The sequence below is a fragment of the Microtus pennsylvanicus genome, chromosome X (genome assembly GCF_037038515.1).
Source record: "Microtus pennsylvanicus isolate mMicPen1 chromosome X, mMicPen1.hap1, whole genome shotgun sequence".
Classification (NCBI taxonomy): Eukaryota; Metazoa; Chordata; class Mammalia; order Rodentia; family Cricetidae; genus Microtus; species Microtus pennsylvanicus.
In genome coordinates this window covers 127,961,825-127,986,532 of record NC_134601.1, presented here as the reverse complement: position 1 = coordinate 127,986,532, position 24,708 = coordinate 127,961,825, and the positions used below count along the sequence as shown (strand labels likewise).

General features: G+C 41.4%; 1 protein-coding gene across 5 annotated transcripts in view; it reads left to right on the top strand.

The window, feature by feature from the left end:
- The window catches only part of Fam120c (family with sequence similarity 120 member C), a 124,983-nt gene continuing 100,275 nt past the window's right edge, over positions 1 to 24,708 (top strand). For 3 of the 5 annotated variants that reach the window (XM_075958833.1, XM_075958829.1, XM_075958830.1), the window contains exon 1: positions 1 to 1,075. In XM_075958833.1, the coding sequence (XP_075814948.1) occupies positions 380 to 1,075 (696 nt within the window). In that variant the 5' untranslated portion in view covers positions 1 to 379. Of the gene's footprint in view, positions 1,076 to 1,415; positions 1,807 to 22,787; positions 23,021 to 24,708 lie in introns of those variants that run through there. The other 2 variants (XM_075958831.1, XM_075958832.1) reach the window with 2 other exon arrangements.

The following is a 24,708-nucleotide window of genomic DNA, read 5'->3' as shown; positions in this document are numbered from 1 at the left end:
AGAAAGCGAGTATCGCAGAGAAGACGAGGCAACATGGCTCCCGGAGGTGGAAGGCAGAAGCTTCACCCGCTTTGAAGCAGTGAAGAAGAACAGCGGAGGGCAACGGGAAAAAGAGAAGTGACTAGGAATTGTCGTCGCTTTTACCTCCCCAGCCTCTTCTGAGTCTGGTCAGCCTCACCTCTGCTCTTCACCCGCACCCAGTCTGTGGTCTCCTCCCCTCCCCGCCCACGTTCCCTCGCCCCTCCCGTCGCCAACCCTTTCCCCGCCCCCCTCCCCCATACCCCCCGCGAAGTGCGCACGCGCCCGCCTCCAGCTTCGCGCGGGGATCGCCGCCTGGCCCGCTTGCGCAGCCGCTGTTCCTTCTGCTCACGGAGGAAGCATGGGCGTCCAGGGCTTCCAAGAGTTCCTGGAGAAGCGCTGTCCCGGGGCCGTGGTGCCCGTGGACCTCCTCAAACTCGCGCGCACCGTCTCGCGCCAGCAGCAGCAACAGCAGCAACAGCAGCACCTGCACCGCCAGCTGCCACCAGCAGCCCTAGCGCCCGGGGCTCCACGCATCACCAGGGGCTCTGCTCCTCTGCCGCCGCCGCTCCCGCCCGCCTCCTTTGGCGCTTACTCCGGGGGCCCGGGGCCGACTCGGCACCACCACCCTGCTCACCATTTCCACCATCATGGCCAAGCGCCGCCAGGGCTGCATCCGCCGCCGCCCCCTCCGCTGCCTGGGGCTCGGGTATTGGTAGATGCGGGCTCGGCGCTGCCGCGGCTCTATGGTGGCTACCAGACGGATTGGGTTTGTGGCGGCCAGTGGAATGCCATGCTGGGCTACTTGTCAGCGCTGTGCCAGGCTTGTTCCTATCCGGGCGGCGACGGCCTGGAGCTGGTGGTCATGTTCCCTGGGGGCCTGGGGAAAGACCGACTGGCCGAATGGGGCCGTCGGTGCCAGGCGGAGCGGCAGACTGCGCAACTGATCGTGGGACACGTGGGCAACAAGGGCACCCCTCCACCGCGGGCCTGGTTCCTGCCACCTGCCTGCCTGAGCCACTGCGTGAGGCTAGCACTCATCCGCTTCCGGGTCAAGGTGAGGGAGGGGTCAGATTTTAAATGAAATGTCCCACACCTGTTCCTTCCAGACTAAACACCTAACCATTTACTGACTTACCTGCCACTCACTCAGTCAGCTAACCTACTGGCGACCATTTTATCCACCTATGCCCCCTTCACATGGCCTCCTACCAATCCCCGAACCTACATGGCTGTATCTCTATCCATGTCGTCATAGTAACCCCCTTTCCCTTCACTTACCCCATCGGCCTACCTGTTGGCTTTAGCAGAATTGACTCACAGTTTCTTTGGGGTTTCATGTTTCTCTTGCTATCATCTCCCTCAAACTGAAATAGTTTTTTCCCTTCATTTTCCAGTTGACATTCTCTCCTGTATCTCTTTTCAACCTCATGGCAAATAAAACAGATGTTAGTCGAACACCTTTCTTCTTTTCACCCCATCCATTGAATCCTTTTCATCGCAGCATGCTTTTATCTTGGCATGCCTTAGCTCAAAGAAACAGTCCACTGAGTGAGTCACTGTTTAGGAAGATGACCACACTGAGTAGGGGGTTTCAAAGACACCGTTCCTGGTCTTGGCAGATCAAATATGGAACATTTATTTCATGGTGTAAATATGCGTGGTGACTATGCTTTCTGGTACAGTACCTGTTTGGATAGGTGGGTGGTTTGATATCTGTGGGCTGAAATGGTCTCGGGAAACTTCCTGAAGATGACAGACCTTACCTACGTCTGTGAGAACTGGCTAGATTTGAATGGTTCACAGCTTTTAGAGGAGGTTGTTTTAAATAGTTACAGAAATCGAGCAGAAACAAAAAGAAATACTGAGTGTGTGAGACCCCATGGGCTTAAATGTAAGTCCAGTCTATGAGTAAGTTGGGCCGCTGCATATGGAGCTTGGGGAAAAGCTTGGCAGCATCTCCGGTTCTTGGCACCACTGCTGTTACGCTGTTGCTTTCCCATACTCTTAGGTTTCAAGTTCCTACGTGTGGAGAATAGTAAGGCTTGAGAAGGAAGGAGGTGGGCAGAAAGGAGAAGCAGAAAAGCAGCCAGGGTTAGGTAGGAAGAAATTGCAAACCGGTTTCCCAACCAGAGTTTTGGGGGAATGTCCTCTCAGGATTGGGGGGTTGGGGAATTGAGAAACTAACCAGGTGGCAGCTGGTGGAGTAAAGAGGCAATAGAGACAGAAAACTATGCTACGTAGAGATAGCTATTGCAGAGGTTAGAGACTGTGGCTAGAATCCTCTGATGCTAGGCATGGAACGCTCAGCATCAAATCTGCCTAGGCTTCATAGATTACAGCTTTTTCGATTTGAAAAGCCAGTACTGGGCTGGGGGCAGAGCTCAGTGGTAGAGTGTCATTACTAACCAGGAGACCCTTGCTTCCAGCTCCTAACCCTGCATGCAAAACAATCTAATCAGGAGCTAACTTAAAATGTAACTGCACCAGAACCCCACTTGCCTGTTTTCCTGACTGAACGTTTCAAAGCAGATTCATTTGCAGTCATTCCTTGCAAATTGTTCTTAATGGCACCACCCAGGCTTCAAGGGATTTTTATTTACCCCACTGTTTTTTATCTTGCCATTGCTGGCAAATTGACTGCTGGCACAAGCGACGACTGTGTTAGTGGGGCAGGGTTTTGCCTTTTTTGTGGGGGGTGGGCTTGTGCTGGGGACGTGCTTTGCTGTTGGAGTACACCTGTAGCCCTTAAGTGCTTTAAAAAATTGTCTCATTGGATCTTTACAGTAACCCATGAAGCAGTATTGCCCCTGTTTTCCAAGTAGGAGAACCCAGCGGACCCAGGCGCTTTACACACTTGCCCAGTGATAACCTAGTAATAAATGATAGAGCTGGAATTCTGGGATTTATGTCCATGAAGTCTGACTCCACAGCTTGTGTTCTTAACAAGAGCGTTGAAAGATGAATCTTTTTAAAGAGGCACCGTGGTTAGATGATTACCTCACTGGCACCTAGAGGAAAGCAGGCTCTGTTTATCCACTTGTGTTCCTTTACCAAGTGCTTTCTGGTTACTGAGTACTGTGCTGGCTGCAGAGAATTTACAATAACGACTCTCCAGGGAGCCAGGGTTTAGTAAAGACTAAAAACAAAATCCAAATACTCTGCTAATTGCACTCGATGAAAACTGCAGCCTCTTTGCAGGGGGGCATGGTGATTGATTTCTTAATGAGTGATGAGCATGTGCCAGTGCCGTTCCAGATTGCCCATGAAGAGGGTTAAGGTAGTAAAAAGAGGCTGCTTTTTTCCCCATCCATTGAATCTTTTCCATTTCAGCATGCTTTTATCTTGGCATGCCTTAGCCCAAACAAACAGCCCACTGATAGTGGCCAAGGTTATGGAGACCTAGAGCAGCTTGTTCGCACTGAGTAGGTAACTATTATCATATTTACAACTATTATTTGCTGAATAGGTTTTGATTGATAGTTGGCAGGAGAAAGGAACCCCGTAGGTCTGAATTTGTTTATATTCTCCACCAGTCAAAACTTTTGAGAACCACCTCTAAGTGTATTTTGTCATATTTATCAGTTTTTTTGGCAACAAGTTCCCATGTATTCCAAGCTATTTTTGAATTCGTTGTATAGCCATGGCTGTGCTTGAATTCTTTCTGATTGTCCTGCCTCTACCTCTTGAGTACAGGGATCAAATTTGGTGCACTCTCAGTTGTTTTTTCTTTTAATCTTAGCAGTGGTCATGGGCAGTCATGTATACCTGCATGATTCCAGGTCCCCAAGAGGCTGAGGCAGAAGGATGCTTGAGCCTTGGAGTTTGAGGTCAATATGGTAATATAGTGAGACACCATCTGTAAGCAATACACACACAAAAAAAATGATGGCTTGGATAGATCCTAAGAGAAGAGATTGTAGGAGTGATTTCTAAAAAGTGTTTAGTCTGGTAGATAGGATGACATGCACACCTCATCCCAGTCTTCACGGAGCCCGAGGCAGTTCTGAGATGCATAGCGAGACACATCTCAAAAAAAGAAGTTAAGAGCATGTACTCCTGTTGCAGAGAACCCGAGGCCCAGCACCCATGATGGGTGGCTTACAACTGTAACCCCAGCTCCAGGCATCTGACACTCTCTTGTGGATTCTGTGAACAAGATGCACACACACAAGCAAAAGCGTGTAAAGTGTGACTTAAGACTGACTCAAGAATTGTGCAAAATAGTGTTGATGCTCTTAGCTCACTTGGCTGTGATCAGCAACTTTGTTGTTGGCGTGATGAAGAATGCCTTGGATTGTGGTGCAGACATGAAAGAGTATGGGTCAATAACTGTTCGTTGCCTTTTCAGAACTGCATTCTGTCTTGAAGGTGGCAATTTTTCACATGGGTGATTTGCATATGGAGCATTTCTCTTGTTTGAATATTAGTGCTTCAGAACAAAAACTGCATCTCTATTGTGCCTTGGTTTTGTTCTTTAGTTTAGAAGTCAAGGTGAACCTTTATTTTTAACCTCACTTTCATTTTAATATAGAATAAAGAAGTGGCAGGATTAAATACTTGATAAAGTGCTGGCTGGATTTTCTGTTTAGCTTTAGACAAATTTGGACTTCATAAAAATTTTGGTGTCTGTTGTTGAAATGTTTGTAATTTGGCTTGTCATAATTATTTGCTCAGTATACCTTTGTAAGTGAAAACAACCAGTAGCAAGAAAATTTAGTAACCCCCAAGTTCCTGGCTCCATTCCCTTCCAGAAATAGAGTAACATAGGGTAGGCTAAGACTGACTCGGGAGATGATGCGATGTAATGCAGACAAATGGAAGCTTTATTTAATGGTTATTGTAAATGAGCAAAAAGATAACCAGCACATAAAGCCCTCCACTTCACAGTTGTCTTATAAGGCAACTAAGTGGGCTGATGGAAAAGGAAAAGGTTTGGTCGTGTCCTCAGAAATCCTATTGGTGGCACGTGAATAACCAGCCTCAAGAACTCTTTCTGGGTGCAGGTGCCGTTTGTGCTTTCCTCCTGATTGTTTACTAATCCTGTCATTGAGACTGAAAAGCCTGGTTCTAGATACGAAATGATCATGCAATCTCTCGCTGTCACTTCTTGAGCACCAAGTTGGGTATAAAATGTTTTTAAACACAGTGTTAATCTTTGTACTTTCTCCTCCCCATTTTACAGTTAAATAACTTAAATGCAAAGATGGAAAATGTAGGTTGAGGATTTTAATATAGTTCAGTGTTGAACAAGGAAGATCCTGGGTTCAGTCCTTAGGGTCAAAGCCAAACCAAACCAAGCATATTTTGGTGCTGTGGATTAGCACCTATGCATGATTGGTACCTACTGAACCACTGAACCAAAACCCAGATCCAGTCATTTTCTTTTGGGAGAGGAGGTGGGCTCTGGTAAGCGAGCTATAAAAGTCATTAGCGCTCTACTGCTTACTTAAGTCTTTCTGCAGAATCACATGACATTTTCTCTTGGAACATCTTTTTGTGTAAGGTTGTGTACTTTTATTGACTTAAGTGCAGAGAAACAGAATTGTTGAACATTGCATTTGTGCCAGCAATGCTGAAATTCACAGTCCTGCCAATAGCAGACAAATGTCTTAGCTAATTGCCAAGTGAGTCACACAGTGATGTTTAGGAATTCAGAAGTAGCAATCCCTTTCTGTGCACAAATAATTGGGTGCGTGTGGTGTGTGTGTGTGTTAATGCTAATGGAACCTGGAACCTCACACATGTAGATGAGCACACTTCTCTTAAGGTCCTGGTCTCATAATAATCTTTACAATATTAATCAACCTTACTTCCTTTAAGCCATTATCCTTATCTCCTTTCTTTGTTCCCCTCCCCCCCCCCCCATTATTCTTGAGAAAAGACTATTCTCATTTCTTAATCTGTTGCCACTTAAAAGTTTTTTATTTGATGTGGAGGGTGTGTGTGTGTGTGTGTGTGTGTGTGTGTGTGTGTGTGTGTGTGTGCATATAAAGTGGGTGCATGTGTAGCACAATGAGAGTGTGGAGGTCAGAGGACAAACAGTCTCTTTCACCTGTGTGCCCTGGGGATTGATTTCAGATCCTCAGACTTGGAAGTACATTGACCTGAGCCATCTCCCTGGCCTTTTATTGCCAGGTTTTTTTAAAATGTTTATTTATTTATTTATTATGTATACAATATTCTGTCTGTATGCCCAAAGACCAGAAGAGGGCACCAGACCTCATTACAGATGGTTGTGAGCCACCATGTGGTTGCTGGGAATTGAACTCAGGACCTTTGGAAGAGCAGGCAATGCTCTTAACCACTGAACCATCTCTCCAGCCCCTATTGCCAGTTTTAAAAACATTTTAAAAGTATTTTTTTTAACATTTGTGTGTTCGGTGCAAGTGCCTACATATGTGTATATACATGTATGTATGGGCACAAATGTGCTACGGTCCGTGTGTGCCTGTCAGAGGTCAGCTTGTGGGAGTAAGTTCTCTTCAGTATGTGGGTTCTAGGAGTGGAACTCAGATTGTTAGATTTGGCAGCAAGTACCTATACCTGCTGCACTATTTTGATGACTCTAAAATAATTTTTTAGTTGGCATGCACAGTAATGGGTTTCCTCATAATATGTTCATATGTGTATATCATTGTAATTTGCTCATATTCATCCCCATCATTATCTTCTTTGCCTTACCTGCCGTTGAGTTGCCCTTCCTCTTCCTAAATAACACTGTTTTCATATCACTCAAATTTATATGTTCAAATGCATATATACAGCTTTTATGTCATATATTTTTAAATTTTTGATCCTACATATGCAAGAGAACATGTAATATTCGATTATTTTCTTTTTCCCTTCCCATTACCTTCTTTTGTCCCCCTGGTTTCCTATTAGTTCTCTTTCTCCTCCAAATACTCCCCTTTCTACTTTCATGTCTCATACATACCTATATATAAAATATATATTCATCTGTGATAGAAAACATGCTTGTCTTTATGAGTCTGGCTTATTTCACTTAGTGTGATCTCATGTTGCAAGTGTTTTCCTGCATATGACATAATTTTGTCCTTTTCTCTGAGTAAAACTACATTGTGCACACTTACACTCCCTTACAGATACATTCATCATGTTTTTTTATGTTTATTGAGGAACATTTAGGATAAACATGGATGTACAAGTGTCTCTGTAGTAAGTGCTGATTTACATTACATAGGAGCATATGCCCAGGAAAGGTATACCTGGATCTCATAGTCTTCTATTTTTTAGATGATGAACCACCATACTGATTTCAATAATGCCTGGGCTAACTTACATTCCTGCTAGAAATATACAGTGGTTCACTTTGTGTGTGGTGTGTGTGTGTGTGTGTGTGTGTGTGTGTGTGTGTGTGTGAGAGAGAGAGAGAGAGAGAGAGAGAGAGAGAGAGAGAGAGAGAGAGAGAGAGAGAGAGAGTTTTGAGACAATGTCTCCTGTTGTAGCTCAGGTTGGTGTCATATTCTCATGTAGCCAAGGATATCCTTGAACTCCCTCGTACCACTTTTTTTTAAAGACAGGGTCTTGCTATATAACACTATCTGGTCCAAACTCACCATGCCTCTGCTTCCCCAGTACTGGAAATCCAACTGTATACCACCATTTGGTAGAAATACATTATTTCTACCAAGTTCCCTGGTGATAATGATGGTGGGCAAAGTTACATTTTTGTTTTGTCTTGTAATTTGAGACAGGGTCTCACTATGTAGCCTTGGCTGGCCTATAACTCAGTATGTAGAACCGGCTTGCCTGGAACTTTCCTTTGCCGTAGAGTGCTGGATTAAAGGCATGTGCACCATGCCCAGCTTTGCATCCTTACCCACATCCTTTGTTATTTGTTTTGTTTGGTCACCATTCTGAATGGAGTGAGATGTGGTATCATTGTAGTTTTGATTTTCATTTTCCTGGCAGCTAGCCATTTTCCCCTATATTTCTTGGTCATTTATACTTCTTTTGAGAATTGTCTACTCATTTTCCTGTTTATTGGTTGGATAATTGGGAAGGGGATTGATGTCTAATTTTTTTTATAATATACTCTTGGTATCAATCCCCTCTCAGATGTTGTTAGTCCCACTTGGCATAAGAATAAGTCCACTACCACAATTTTAAGCCATATTTGAAACAAGCTTCAATTAAATACTGGCCAGGTTGATGGATTCTGTCCAGGTCCATTCCAGGGTTCCTAGGAAATGCTGATGAGTGACATCTGGCAGAGGCTTAAAAATGCATCCCATCAGGCCCTATATTAGGTTCAATCAGGGGCAAGCATTTATCTTGGCATACTTTCTGCCTGTGTACTCCTGCCTACATTCAGTTGGGCAAGCATACATCCTGACAGATTTCTTGCCTATGTGACTTACATAGAACTTCTGCTTTACATAGAGCAAGTTGAGTGCCCTACCATATTGTAGAATTATTTCAGCTAATGAATCTACCTGTTGATAGATCGGGGCCTGTCTGGTTTTAACAGGTATCTTTCCTGGTATGCCAGTTGGTGTTATAGGTCGTCCCTTTGTCCCCTGTGCCAGCAAGTTTCCTTTTGAACGTATGTTCCAGCCTGTTACGGGACAAGGGGTGACACACTCTCTTCTGTAACTACTTGCAACTGCAACCAGGATGTCATTTGTCAGGGATCAGGAATGCTGAAATACCAGTCAAAAGCATGGGAGAGGAATCCAGCCATGGGGGTCTAATCAGAAGCAGCCGGTTTGCTGACTTAGCTGAGGAGACAGGGAACAGTCACTCAGCAGGACTGGTTCACATCAGTTTTTAGCGGGTCGGAGCTCAGGAGTTTGCAGTCCAAAGTTGATTCCTAGATCGAAAACAGCTACCAGGAGTCTGTAAGAAAACTCAGTATGCCAATAGCATAAAGAGAAGTCTGAACATTGCCAATTTTCCACATACCTTAAATCCTATTCCTCTACCTTTGTAAGTTGCATTTATACACCTTCAGTCAGAAGTTACCTAAGCTTTCACATCCTCAGACCTTTGTACACCTTAGAATACTTTCTTCCACGCTCAGAACTTACATAGACTTCAAACTCTTTCTTTCTATCTAATCATTTTCCAGAGACATGAGTAGTTATTACTGAGAACAGTCATTGCTAAGTAAGTTCTTTTAAATAAAAGAACAGTAAAATGTTATGTCTGAAACCTCTGTATCCTTTAATCTGAAGCCTGTTAGCAAGGCAAACTTGTCTGCCTTTTCTTTTTTTCTTTTTTTGGTTTTTCGAGACAAGGTTTCTCTGTGGTTTTGGAGCCTGTCCTGGAACTAGCTCTTGTAGACCAGGCTGGTCTCGAACTCACAGAGATCCGCCTGCCTCTGCCTCCCAAGTGCTGGGATTAAAGGCGTGCGCCACCACCGCCCGGCTTGTCTGCCTTTTCTTAACAAGAGACCTATAGAAGTAGAAAAGCAAGGCTTGATTTTTTTATATATATGAAATGGAATAACAAGATGGCTGCAGCCTTAGGAGAAGGATCTGGTTGCCTGCTCTTGCCAGGCTGACACAGCCATAGTTAGTCTAGCTGTAAATGCCACCAGAGATTTGAGAAGGATAAAGTATAGTATAATCCAAATGATTTAGTTATCCCTTAAAATGACAGATTTATCCATTGCCTAGATGATCATCCCAGGTTCCTTTGGTCTCCATGGCTTCATTTTGTGGCAGAGGTACCAGGGCGGCATCAGTCTTGGGCCACCAGGCCTAGGAGACCTGGGAAATTTTTCCTGTAAAGGAAGAACTTGGGGCACTGACCTTACTTTGTTTAGTCGAAGTAAGGCAATCAACTCTTCACTGTCCTACTTGTCCACAGTTTGCACAGGTCCTGGCTGTTGGTGAGGCATTGCCCAGTGATTAACGTAACCCCAATCCAGGTGGAATCGTTTTTGTGCCCCATCATCTTCTTGAGGACCTTGGGGTCACTGCTAGGACCTGGTGTCTCATAGTAAGCTTTTTCCATTAAACATTTTTTTAAATATTTATTTATTATGTATACAATAATCTGTCTGTGTGTATGCCTGCAGGCCAGAAGAGGGCACCAGACCCCATTCCAGATGGTTGTGAGCCACCATGTGGTTGCTGGGAATTGAACTCAGGGCCTTTGGAAGAGCAGGCAATGCTCTTAACCTCTGAGCCATCTCTCCAGCCCTCCATTAAACATTTTTAAAAATTATTTTTGCTTCATGTGTATATGTGGTTTGCCTCTATGTATGTCTGTGTGGAAGGTGTCAGATCCTCTGAAACTAGAGACACAAGCAGTTATGAGCCACCATGTGGCTGTTGGGAATTAAACCCAGGACCTCTGGAAGAGCAACCAAAAGCTCTTAACTGCTGAGCCATCTCTCCAGCCCATCCGTTAAACATATTAAATGCTATATTCTACAGGTCTCTGACAAGTTTGAGGACTATTATCTAATAAGTATATCTGAGCTAAATAAATTTTGCTTGATTTTAGTTACTTTTAGGCTTATCCTTGAAATCATATACAAGAGGATAAATAAGGCTTATTTCTGTAATTATTGTAATCAATTGCATTAGTACTTTGCATACCCATAAGTATAGTTCTGAACATATTAAAGAATTTTATCATTTATGAGGTGACTGATCATTATTGTGTATATATTAGTTATCTTTATCAGTTTACAATAAGTTAATAGCTTTTTGTTTTGGTTTTTTGAGACGGTTTCTCTGTAGTTTTGGAGCCTATCCTGGAACTAGCTCTTGTAGACCAAGCTGGCCTTGAACTCATAGAGATCCGCCTGCCTCTTCCTACTAAGTGAGTGCTGGGATTAAAGGCATGCGCCACCACGGATGGCTAATTAATAGCTTTTAGAAGATTAGGATTTGTAGCTTTATCCCTTTTAAGTTTAAGCCTTAAAAAAAATAACAGTTTCTGAATTGACACTTTTTTACTATCAAAATAAAACTTTAACTTATAATTTAAATCTCTGTAGGGAGACTGGCAACTTTACTTTCCAGGTCCTTTATAGCAAACCATTACAGAATATAAGTTTCTTATATGACTCAGTTTATCAAAAGTATCTAAAGTTTAACAAAGTTATTAAAGATGTGGGTAGACATACATTCTTAAGCCTGAATAGACCTTAGGTAAGGAGAGACATCCTCTAAGCCAGTGGTTCATAACCTTCCTAATGCTGTGATGCTTCAACACAGTTCCCCATGTTGTGGTGACCCCAACCATGAAATCATTCTCGTTGCTCTTTAACAACTGCACTTTTGCACTGTTATGAATTGCAGTGCAAACATCTAACATGCAGATGGTCCTAGGCTATCCCTGTGAAAGGACCTTTCGACCTACAAAGGTTCGGGACCTATAGGTGGAGAACATTTGCTCCAAGCTCATCGCCAGACTGCTTAGGTCATTGTCTTACTGCATCATAACATAGGAATATCCCAGTTTCTAGTATTTACTGTTTGGTGCTCATAACTGTGACCCTAACTCTTTAGCCATTTGTTTACTTATTTAAGATCATATATTAATAATATTAAACATTGTATAAATTTAAATTTAAAAGCTGTTCCTTAAAAAATATCCAGTTTTTTAAATTTAAATTTTCTGTAAGATTCCAAAATTTCCTCTTAAAGAACTTTAAAATCTCTTGTTGGACTAGAAGTCCAGACATCAGAGTGGAGTTGCTCCAGACACCACTCACACAGCCACAGTTGATGCAAAAGCAAGAGGATTTTTATTCTGTAATGACAGGGTCTTTCAGGTTCGGGATATGAAGGACATCCGATAGCTGTTACAGTCCATCTTTTAAAGCAAAAAGGCACAGACACAAGTTGGAAAAAGGTTGTTTTCCAACTTATTGGATTGGCTTATTCAAAGGGTTACCAGCAGTGATTAGTCTATTCTAGGGCAGGAGAATAGCTGCGTGGTCGGGTAAAATAAGGGGGAGCATCTGTGGCCTTCCTGACCTTGTTCTAGCGACTAAATCAATACATCAGGAACTGAGTCAACATCTGTGGGTTGTATTTGCCTCAATTCCCAGAATGGAGTTATGTTTGAAGATTAGTCACAAGGACGCAGGAGGATGAGCAGTCCAGCATGTGTGTGTGGGCGACTGTCCAATTTTCAAATGTTAAGAGGCTTCAGAAAATGTCTTTAGAGCTGAGAGGCCTCGGAAATGCATTTATAGTCTTTCACTCTCAATTGTGTGCTCCTGCAATATCAAAAAATAAAGTACCGTTTTTACTTCAAGAGGGAAGATACATTGCCAGGTGGTGGTGGCACACACCTTTAATCCCAGTACCCAGGAGTCAGAGACAGGTGGATCTCTGTGAGTTTGAGGCCAGCCTAGTCTACAAGAGCTAGTTCCAGGACAGGCACCAAAGCTACAGAGAAACCTTGTCTCAAAAAAAAAAAAGGAAGATACAGGGCACAACCACAATTTGCACAAGGCAAAACCAAGCTCCAGTAGTGCAAACAATTCAGTGCTCAGTATCTGGGATCCATTCACAATCTTTTGGGCTTTCACCGCTCTGGCCCCACCCTCAGCAGCATACACAGCCTGCCTTCTAGGTCCCAGGCTGCTCTAATTTACTGTGGCTGGTGTTTTTAGTGATTACCACATGGCATCAGCATTTCCAAATCTGCTAGAGTCATCCATTGGGACTAGTCTCTCTAGGAATTCCAACCCAGCTAGCTACACACTAGCAAGTCTCAGCTGTTCTCCACGACCCCTTCATATCTTCATAACCCAGTACCATCTGACTGACTCTTTTTTTTTTAAATATTTATTTATTTATTATGTATACAATATTCTGTCTGCGTGTATGCCTGCAAGCCAGAAGAGGGCACCAGATCTCATTACAGATGGTTGTGAGCCACCATGTGGTTGCTGGGAATTGAACTCAGGACCTTTGGAAGAGCAGGCAATGCTCTTAACCACTGAGCCATCTCTCCAGCCCCCCATCTGACTGACTCTTATGTTACAAAGTTTGACTGCCAGGACAAGGTATGCTCTTGTATATGAATGTATAGAGGTGTAACTTTTAATACCATATTAAACAAGCATTGTTTTTAAAACCTGTCTTTAGTAAACATTGTTTCTAGAACAGAAATTTTATAGAAATCCCCCTAATCCAAAATATCTTGGAGACCTGTTGTTGCCTCTATGCTTGGGCCAGACTATGTGGTCACCTTTAATCAACATGGCAGTGAAGTCATATGACATCCATCTTCTCCAACTCTAGCAAAGATGGCTGCCAGCCATATGTTACTTATATCCCAAAATTATATCACACCAGAATGGTTTCATTAAGATTACCTGTGCATAAATCTTTAACTATCAACCCTGTGTTACTTAACTTTTTTTTTCCACAGATTTTACCCAATAAAAATAAACCTATAAATCTTAAGGTACAGAATATTCATATAAACCAAGCTTAATTTTTTTGACTGTTCTGCTTTGATCTCTTCTCAGCATCAGGTGGCTTGCCTGATGTAAGACATAGAGGAAACTTTTAAATATGCCTGGGACTAGAGAAGGGAGGGCCATAACCCAACTCTAAAGCCATGTTTCCAATAAAGTAAAGCAGCATAAAACAACTTTAATGTTATCCATTTCCAAAAGACATGTGAATTCCTTCTATCCTGAATCCAGTGACCAGAGAAATCAGTTTCTGGGCCCCAGCCATAAAAGCTTTTATAGTAACAGTGGTGGCTGCCGGCTGGGGGCAGCAGAGACAGCAGGAATATAACCAAGAAACACTGAATACATAAAGCTCGCATACTCAAAAAAGAGTAGTCAGAAACAAAACATGCTGTGACTACCATACATTTCATACATTAGGCTGAGTGACCCAATTCTGCCTCAGCTCCATGTTTGCAACAAAGCATAGGGACACACCAGAAAACAAACCCATTCACGTACACAAAACAGACAGGCAAAACTTTCCAACCAACCAGAACCAGGCAGGCCAGCAACATCTTGCTATTTTTTCTGGACCCCCCACGTCCCAGATGAGTATCACATAAAACAGAGCCAGACTATGACTTCCTAGTAGGCCTCTGTAGATTCTTGCTGCTTTTCTCAGCACAGCAGCTCACCCCGATAATCTGTGAAGCAAAGGCAGCCTTGGATCTTTGGAACCTCTCAAGGCACGTGCCTTCTAAAGCGGTCTCAGCTTCAGAGTGAAGGTCCTGCTTTAGGATTTGGGTGGATAGTCTGAATCTCACTGGGGCTTCCAGAAAATGTTAATCCCGCAGGGTGAGAATAAGAGTGCTACCAGAATTTTAAACCCAATTTGATGCAAGCTTTAATTAAATATTGGTCAGGTTGATGTACCCTGGCCAGGTCCATTCCTGTGTCCCAGGAAATGCTGATGAGTCACACATGACAGAAGCTTAAAAAGGCAATCTCATAAGGCCTGTATTTCCCATTAGGTCCAATTGGGCAACCATATATCGTGCTGTGCTTCCTACCTGTGTATCTCCTGTATACATCTTGACATATTTCCTACCCATGTACATGTGATCAAGCATGTCCGGTGTAGTTGTGTCAAATAAACTTCTTTAGGCTTGTAATCTCCCATAAACAATAGCCTCCAACATTTCAGGAAGTATCTGTCCTTGGGCTAAGGGACTTAAAGGTTAGAGGCATTTCTTTGTTTCATGAATCTCTTAGGCATAAAATGATACTTACTTTGGCTCTCACAATGTATGGCTACAAAGATCACCTATTCTGTAGGCTTGTTCTTCACTCTGTTCCTGCTTGTTCAGAAACTTTAATTTCAAGCATTGTCATTTGTCAGTTTCTTCTGTCCCTTCACAAATATAAGTCTTCGAGAAAGCCCCTTGTATCTACTTATATCTTGAACTGTTTTTCTTCTGTTTTTTTTTCTTTTTCTGCAGCAGTTTTAGAGTCTTGGGTTCTTTGATAATTTTGAGCTTTTTGTGCAGGGTGAAACATAGGAATCTAATTTCATCCTTCCATCTGTGTCTTTCCAGCTTTCTCATCACCATTTATTAAAGAAAGTCTCTTCTTCAATGAATGCTTCTAGCACCTTTGCTGAGAATCAAGAGTCTGTAGCTATGTTAGTTATATTTCATTCCACTGATCTATGTATCTGTTTTTGTGACCAAACAATGCTGTATTTGTTACTCTGTCTCTGTAGTGTAATGTGAAATCAGATAATGTGATACTTTTATTAGCATTCTTCTTCTTCTTCTTCCTCTTCCTCTTCCTCTTCCTCTTCCTCTTCCTCTTCCTCTTCCTCTTCCTCTTCCTCTTCCTCTTCCTCTTCCTCTTCCTCTTCTTCTTCTTCTTCTTCTTCTTCTTCTTCTTCTTCTTCTTCTTCTTCTCCTTCTCCTCCTTTTCCCTTCTCCTCCTTCTCCTCCTTCTCCTCCTCCTCCTCCCCCCTCCCCCTCTTCCTCTTCTTCTTCCTTTTTTTTTTGTTTTTTTTAAAACAGGGTTTCTCTGTAGCTTTTGGAACCTGTCCTGGAACTAGCTCTTGTAGACCAGGCTGGCCTCGAACTCAGAGAGATCCGCCTGCCTCTGCCTCTAGAGTGCTGGGATTAAAGGCATGCATACCACCGCCTGGCTAGCATTATTCTCACTAATTGGGATTGCTGTTATTTTCCTGGGTCTTCATGGGTTTATATTCATTTTAGAATTCTTTTCAATTTCTATGAATGATGCCTTTGGGATTTTTAGAGGGACTATATCAAATCAGATCTATAGATTGCTTTCAGAAATATGCCATTTTTATATTATTTATTTATATATATTTGACATTTATTTACTTTGGTATTTTTCTTTGTGGGTGGCATGTCCCATGGCATGTGTGGAAAGGACAACTTGTGGAAGTCAGTTCTCTTCTCCTACCATGTGTATCCTGGGGATCAAACTCAGGCCATCAAGCTAAGCTAAGCCATTTTGCTGGCCCTATTATTTTAATTTAAATTTTTTTTTACAATTTTATAGTATGTGCACGTGTGAAGGCTAGAGAACAACCTGCAGGAGATAGTTCTCTTCTTCCACTATGTGGATCATGGGGATGGAACTGAGGTCTGCAGGCTTGGCAGGGAGCTCTAGTTCACAAGCTTAGTGGCAATGCACTTTTACCATAGGAGTCTTTTTATAGACCCACTTTTCACGTTCTTGATGCTGTCAATCCGTGAGTGTGAGTGATCTTTCCATCAGTTTCTTTAGCTTTCAAAACTTTCCATTAAAGAGGTCTTTTACCTCCTTGGTTAGATTTATTCCTAGGTTTTTTTTTTTGTTTGTTTTTTTGTTTTTTTGTTTTTCGAGTCAGGGTTTCTCTGTGGTTTTGGAGCCTGTCCTGGAACTAGCTCTGTAGACCAGGCTGGTCTCGAACTCACAGAGATCCGCCTGCCTCTGCCTCCCGAGTGCTGGGATTAAAGGCGTGCGCCACCACCGCCCAGCATTCCTAGGTATTTTTAAGGGCTGTCGATAATAAGATTGTTTTTTAGAGTTCTTTCTCAAAATTTTCATTATTAAAACACAGAAACATACTGATTCTTATATGTTGATTTTTGTATCCTCCTACTTTGGTGATATATTTATTAAATCTGAGTTTTGTTGTGGTCTCTTTAATGTCTTCAAATAGGGATAATTTGACTTCTTCCTTTCCTTTTACCATACATTTTTTTCTTTTGCCTTTTGGCTGGCTGTGGCTAAGACCTCAAATATTCTGAATAAGAGCAGAAATACTGGGGACACTCTCGTCTAGATTATAATCTTAAAGAGAATACTTTAAAATTTTCCCCATTTGGTATAATGTTGGTATAGATTTTTGTATGTAGCTTTCACTGTGTTTTAGTTAGTTCCTTCTGTTCCTTGTTTTTTCAGGTTTTTTTTTAAATCATGAAATGATACTGAATTTTGTCAAATGCCTTTTCTGCATCTCTGAGATGACCGTGTGACTTCTATCCTTGAGTCTCTTTATATGCCATGTTACATTTATTGATTTGTATATGTTGAATCATTCTTGCATCTCTGGAATAAAATCAAGTTGATAGTGATATCTTTTTTGGTGGAGGGTGGGGTGGAGTGAAGACAGATGTTTTACTATGTAGCTTTGGCTGTCCTGGAACTCACTATGTAGACCAGAATGGCCTCAAACTCACAGAGATCCACTTGCCTCTGTCTCTGGAGTGCTGGGATCAAAGGTGTGCACCACCACACCCAATTTACATTGTTATCTTTTTGACACATTGTTGAATTGAGATTGTGAGTATTTTGTTCAAACTTTTTACATCTACATTTATGACAGACATGGGTCTATAGTTTTCTTTTTTGTTGCGTCCTTCCTTATATGGGTTTGGCAATAGGAATACTGCCTTCATAGAATGTATTTTTTATTGTTCCTTCCTATTTTGGTTTGGAGACCTTTGATGTTAATTCTTCCTTAAAAGTCTGGCAGAATTGGTGTGTAATCTGTCCAGTCCTGGTCTTTAGGATAGGAAACTCTTCGTTACTGCTTTAATTTTGTTGCTTGTTATAAATCTGTTAGGATTATTTACATCCTCTCCATTTAATTTTGATAAGGCATACATATGACTTAGGAATGTATTCAGTTCTTCTGGATTTTCCATTTTTAAAAAGTTTAGATTTTTAATTTTTAACATACATACATTTATTTGTTTGTTTATTTTGTATGTGTCCAGATGTGTGTGCATGACATGTGGTCTACATATAGAGATCAGAAACCTGACGTACCTTTGTTTGATATGTTCTCAAGGTTATATTTAATTTGCATTTGATTCTAGGTTTAAAAAATTTCTTGATGATTTCATCCAGGATCCAGTTATCAACTGAAAGTGTATTCTTAAGACAGGTATTACATGTCTAATTCCAGCTATTAAGAGGCTGGGCTTGGATGGTTACCCTGAAGTTAAGGACAGTCTGGCTATATAGCAGATGCCGCTATAGCCAGTTCTATATAACAAGATTCTCAAGTCACAAACTAAAAAATAAATTGTTTAATCTTCATGTGTTTGTATAATTTCTATACTTTCTTTTGCTATCAGTTTGTAATACCACTATGATCTGATAAGATACAACAAATTATTTTGATATTTTTGTAATTTGTTAAAGTTTTGCTTTATGATCTAAATGCATTATATTTTAGAGAAAATTCCATGGGCTATTGAAAATGCGTATTTAACAGTTATTAGATGCAATATTCTGTAGATATGTTTGTTAAATACATTTAACCTACGGTTCAGTCTAGCTCTGAAGGTTTTTCATTGGTTATTTTTTTTCTGGTTAATCTATTAATAAGGGTGGGGTATCTAAGGTACCCAGTATTATTGTATCTGGATTTATTTGTTCTTCATTTTTTCTATATTGTGTTGATTATTCTGCAGTATACCAGCAAATGAGCTGCTGCAACAAAGATTTACAGAAGCAGGGGAGGTAGCCTATATACCTGTCACACTCACTTTCCCATAGCATTATTCAAGTGTACGTTCTGTGGAAAAATGTCCAGATGTTAAATTGCTAGGGAAACTTTCATCTTAATTAAGAATTTCTTACATATATAATGTGTTTTAACCAAATCCACCTCCCCCATTTCCTTCCCTTCTAAATTCTATCTTCCCTACCACTTTTCCTTCCTGTCTTCTTGTTCTTTGTCTCTTTCTTTAACCCATCTTAGTCTCTCCCTTTCTCCTGTACTGTCATCTCACAGTACGGCAGTCCCCCCTCAGACTGTGCCGGAGTATCCCCTTGTTCTCTGACTTGTAATATTCTTTGTGTGCAGGCTCCTAGAATAGCTTAGTCTCAAGCAACAGGTTCTTTTTCAACATGGTACTAGCTCTAGCCTTTGCACAGTTAGTGATAAATTGGATTATTTTCCTCCCATGTTGATTGTCATACAGGAGAAGTCACAGCCATACCAAATTCTCCAACTAGATTTGAGGATTATAACTGGGCTTGTCCTATGGTTTGATTGCCAAATTCTCTTTCTTTCTTTCTTTCTTTCTTTCTTTCTTTCTTTCTTTCTTTCTTTCTTCTTCTTCTTCTTCTTCTTTTTTTTTTTTTTGGTTTTTCAAGACAGGGTTTCTCTGTGGTTTTGGAGCCTATCCTGGAACTAGCTCTTGTAGACCAGGCTGGTCTCGAACTCACAGAGAGCCGCCTGCCTCTGCCTCCCAAGTGCTGAGATTAAAGGCGTGTGCCACCACTGCCCGGCTTCTTTCTTTCTTTCTTTCTTTCTTTCTTTCTTTCTTTCTTTCTTTCTTTCTTTCTTTCTTTTTCTTTCTTCTCTTTTTGGACCATCTGGCTCACCTTTTGGTGGTGCTTCTGGTTCTTCTCCCTGGTTTTGGCCCTAGAACTGGAGTCATGTACTACATACTATTTATCATTTCTTAGCCTTTCTATTTTTTCTGTTGTCAGCATTTATTTTTAAATTTATTTTGTATGCATGGTTCTGCTCAAGTGTATGCCTGCAGGCCAGAAAAGGGCACTAGACCTTACCACAGATGGTCGTGAGCTACCATGTGGGTGCTGAGAATTGAACTCAGGACCTCTGGAAGAGCAGCCAGTGTTCTTAATCGCTGAGCCATCTGTCCAGCCCCGTCTTCAGCATCTTATTATCTCCTTTGTGTGATTTATGATGGCCTTCCCATCTGTCTGTCTTTGGAATGGTCTGTCCTTTGTTCCTTTAGAAAAAAACAGTAAATTACTGTATAAACAGGCTGGTCTCAAACTTGTCATTCGCCTGCCTTATTATCCTGGTTGCTAGGATTATAGGCATATCCCACCATGCCTGGCCTCAGCTCTGTACATTTCTGAGTTCCCTTAACTAAAGTATAGAAAATTCTTGTTTTTGTTTGAAAACTGTCACTATCAAGTGCTAGAGAGATGGCTCAGCAGTTTAAACACTGACTGCTCCTCCAGAGGATACAGGCTCTGTTACCAGCACCCACATGGCAGCTCACAGTCACCTGTAACTCCAATTTCAGGGGATCTGATGTCCTTCTGGCCTCTTGAGTGCACCAGGCACATACCTGGTACACACACATATATGCAGCCAAAACACCCATACACCTAAATAAAATAAAAATATCTAAAAACATTGTCAGTATGAAATCTCTTATCCAGCTAAGGTAAATGACACCTCCCCATGTGCCACCTGAGTGTTCTTTTTCTTATCTCTTGTGTTTTTTTCTTTTTTCTAGTATTTACATTTCAAATTAAAATTCTCTCTCTTTTTTTGAGACAAGGTCTCTCTAGGTAGCCATGGCTGTCCTATGTAGGCAAAGACTGGTCTTGAACTCAGATTTGCATACCTCCTGAGCACTGAATTCTCTTTTAAATGAGTTCCAAGAGAGCAAGAATTTGTTTTAAAACAACATACTATGTACAAGGATTTAGAACCAGTATTATGTGTTGATTTTAGGTAAATTCTAGTAAATAAACTCATATTACAAACTGCTTACCAAATTCTTGTTTGTGACACTGAACTTTGTTAGCTATGTACAGCAGTGTATTTACAGTATATAATCCCATTTGATAAAAATAATAATAGCTATTAAATGGACTGGGTGCCATACATAGAGATCATTTAGTCCTCAGAATCTCTGTCTTAGTATAGTTATTGTCCTCATTGTACTGTTATGACATGATTGGGCTAAGACATGAACCTTCTACTTGGTTTCAAAATCTTTATCTCAAGAGAGTATAGTTACATTTTATGGTTGCATTTTTACTTTCTTTAGAACACCTTTTCTTATATTCAGATTATATGAAATATTGCTTAGGAGCATTGGTTTTGAACCAGACATCCTAGTTTTAAATCTCTGTTCTTTTTTTCTACTAGCTGTGTCTGGAAGATGAAGATAGCAATAAAATGATACAACAGACTTTAAGTGTTCAACTATTTAATAAAGTACTTGACCATTAGAAGGTATATACAAATACCATCTACTATTACTTTAACCAAAATAATGTGTGTCAAGTTGATTGGACATAGATCATCTCACTCTGACTTTATTATGATGATTTTTTATTTTTTCTGAGGCAGACAGGGTCTCACTATATAGCCCTGGGTATCCTTAAATTCTCTGTAGACCAGGCTTTCCTCACTCTCAGAGATCTGCCTGCCTCTGCCTACTGAATCCTACTGAATGCTGGTATTAAAGGTGTGTGCCACCACCATCCAGCTGATTATGATTATAAATTATAAATCTGTATGTATGGGGGACACACATGTTCCACAGCCTGCATAAGGTCAGAGAACAACTTTGGAGAATTGATTTTGTCTTTCCACCATGGGATCCAGAAATCAAAGTCAGGCCACTAGGCTTGTATGGCAAGTAGTTTCAGCTGCTGAGCCACCTCACCAACACAGTCATCTCTAATGCTCTGAATTTAGGATGGCTTGGTGTGCATGATTTTCATGATATGTCTGTTATTCATTCTCTAGTGTCACATCATCCTGTTTTTCTTATTAGCATTCTGTTTTCTTTTCAGTTCAATTAACAGTTTTGAACACCTACTTTGTGCCAGACAACTTGTGCTAAATAATGCACTGTGGAATTCATTAATTCAACTAATATTCATTGGGTTCTTAGTCTTGTTCATAATACAAAAAAATACAGTATGATTCTCTAGGGACATTTTTTCTGACCCTTGTCATAAGCCCAGGTCCATGGCCAGCAGAAGTGGCAGAACCAAGATATGTGTAGTAAAGGGGGGCGCAGGCCCCTTGTTCCATCCCACCCAGCTAGCTTAACCCAAAATAATTACACGGAAACTGTTCATTTAAACACTGCCTCCCCCATTATTTCTAGCCTCTTATGGGCTAACTCTCAGATATTAATTTAACCCATTTCTAATAATCTGTATTGCCACTTGACTGTGGCTTACTGGCATGAGTCTAACCAGCATCCCGTCTTGGGAAGGAGAATCATGGCGTCTGCCACACTGCCTTCTTCCTCCCAGAATTCTGTTCTGTCTACTCCACCCACCTAAGGGCTGGCCTATCAAAAGGCCAAGGCAGTCTCATTATTTAAACAGTGAAAGTAACACTTAGACAGAAGACCCTCCTACACCAGTGTGCATACCAGATACCTAAGGCCTATTACTAAGGTTTAGGCAGAACTCTCTTAAATGGTAGCCCATAGGTTATATATGACCTATGCACATAGTTTTTTGTATTGTTCAAACCTTTGTTTGACCTACACTTTTGTGGGGAAGAGGGTGAATGAACACTTTTTTGTTTTGTTTTTGATCAAGTGTTCCCTAGGATTTGAAGTCATGTGTTTGGACTGAATAGTAAGGAATCAACTTGAATAAGTCTCATCATACTGTCATTTGTTTGAACACATTAGCTTTCCAGGATATTGGAATTGTTGTCAACTTCTAACAGTTACGAAATGTTGCCCCCGAAAGTCAGACTTTCCAGCTATTCTCAACAAATCAGATCGTCTAGCAGTACCCATTTGGCCTGCCACAAAGCATTCATTTATTGGCATATCTTTCGGGCCCTGGTGTCTTCATGATACAGTGATACAAAGAATCTTCTATAATGATGCTCAGCAATTGCCATCTTTTGATAGTCATAATTTTATGTAATCTCTTTCCACCTCCTATGGTGACTGGACCTAGTTACTTGTTTCTAATGAAACAACAAAGAAATGGAATATTTCCAGGTCATAATAAGATTTGATTATAAAAATGTTATAACTCCCATCTTCTCCTTCCCCTTCTTCCTTGCCTCCCGCTCATTGTTTTATCACTCTGATGACGCTAGCTGCCGTGTGAACTGCCCTGTGTTGAGGCTCATATGGTAAGGCATGTGGGGCAGCCTCCAACCAACACCAAGTGAGGAACAGCAGCCTTCGGTCCAACGATCTGCAAGAAAGTGGATCCTGCCAACACCGTGGTGTGGTCTTAGAAGTTGATCCTTCCCACTAAGTCTTGATGACCTGACTGCAGACTGATGGTGCAGATGCTACTGAAATAATAAATGCTTTAAGCCACGGAGTTTTTGAGTTGATTTGTTGCATGGAAATGGGTAACTCCATTATTAGTTGTGTTTATAAGTTTAAGATAATAGTTTTAATGACTGAATGCTCACTATCTATGCAAAGGAAAAAGGTTATGCAAGAAGAATCGCATATTTATGATATGTTGATGAATCTCCATGGTATATTACTTGTTAACTTGTGCAAAGCCCTTGGTTCCATCTTTAAACTTACAAAACTAAATAGGTAGAACTGGGCACGGTGGCTCACATCTGTAATCCCACCAATTTGACGACTGAGATTATACATACAAAAAGATCATATACTTAAAGGAAAATAAGATAACCAGTTTTTTGTGTGTGGAACTGATTAATTTCCCCATGTATCTAAATAAAACATGTCTCCCGAAATACTCCAACTTAAGATACTATTTAAAAATAAACCATTGCAAGAGGAATGACCAGAATACAAAAATGACGGATGCTGAAAAGCGTTTTGAAATTGGCTTGGAATTCAGCTGTATTTAATTCAGACAGAATTAAGTGATGCGTCCGTGAAATGCAGTGGTTAAGTGAAAATGCCTAGAAACCTCCCGTAGGCAGGGGTTTTATCGAGGGCCTTCTGTTGAATGTAGAAATGACACCACAAAGAAGCATCTGTGGAGGTAGAAAACTGCCGTTGCTTTGTATGTTAAAGACAGTGGTTGGACATTTATGGGACAAGTAGTGCCAGGATATCCAGTCACTTGCGAAGCTTTACAAAGCAGCCACAGAAAAGAAATATTACCCACGTAGTAAAGTGTGGTTCTGACTTACAGAGGTACGCCATCTGGAATCTTGTTAAAGGCAAATTTTCAGGCTCTAAGATTGAGGGCAGCTTCTGACCCAAAGGCCGGTGAGGAACTCACGAGACCCTCTGCCCAACAACCTGCAAGGAACTGAACGCTGCCAACGACCTCGAGAGTGAGCTTACAAGTGGAGCATCGAGGCGATTGCAGCCCTCAAGCTGAGTTGTAGTCCATGAACGAGCTCGAGCCCAACCTACTAAGATGGAAAAGAAGGGGGGGGTGCTCATCATTCTGTTCCTCAGGGCATCCAGCTGGTGCTGCTTTGAACTTGTATTTGGATACAACCAATGTTGTTGTAAATCAACAACAATTTTGTTAACAATTTTGATGTAAAATCAGTTGTGGTGGCGTGTACTTGAATCTCAGCACTGATGGACTGAGGCAGGAGGATTGCTAATTTGAGGCTAGCCTGGGCTAAACAGCAAGGACTGGGACATTCAGGGCTACACGGCAAAACCCTGTGTCAGGAAATCAAAAAGAAAAATAAAACTGCAGCCTATCAGTTAAATCTAGGAATCCCTGATTTTTGTGTGTTAGAGGAAAAAACCCTGCTAAATGTGGTGGCGAACATTAATCCTGACACTAAGGAGGCTGGCTGGTTTCTGGGCTCAAGTGCTATCACTGTTGGACTTAGGAAGCTCCCTTTTGAAACAGAAACACATGATCTCCTGGGCTGGAGATAATACATGATTGTGAGCTTCCTTAAGGATGCTGGGAGTCAAACCTAGGTCCTCTAGAAGAGCAACCAGTGAATTCAACTGTTGAGCAATTGTCTCTCCAGCCCCTGTGTCTCATAAAAACATTAAGACCTTAAGCCTGCTTGGCAGGAGCATAGGGCTTCTTGCTCTAAGAACAGTGTT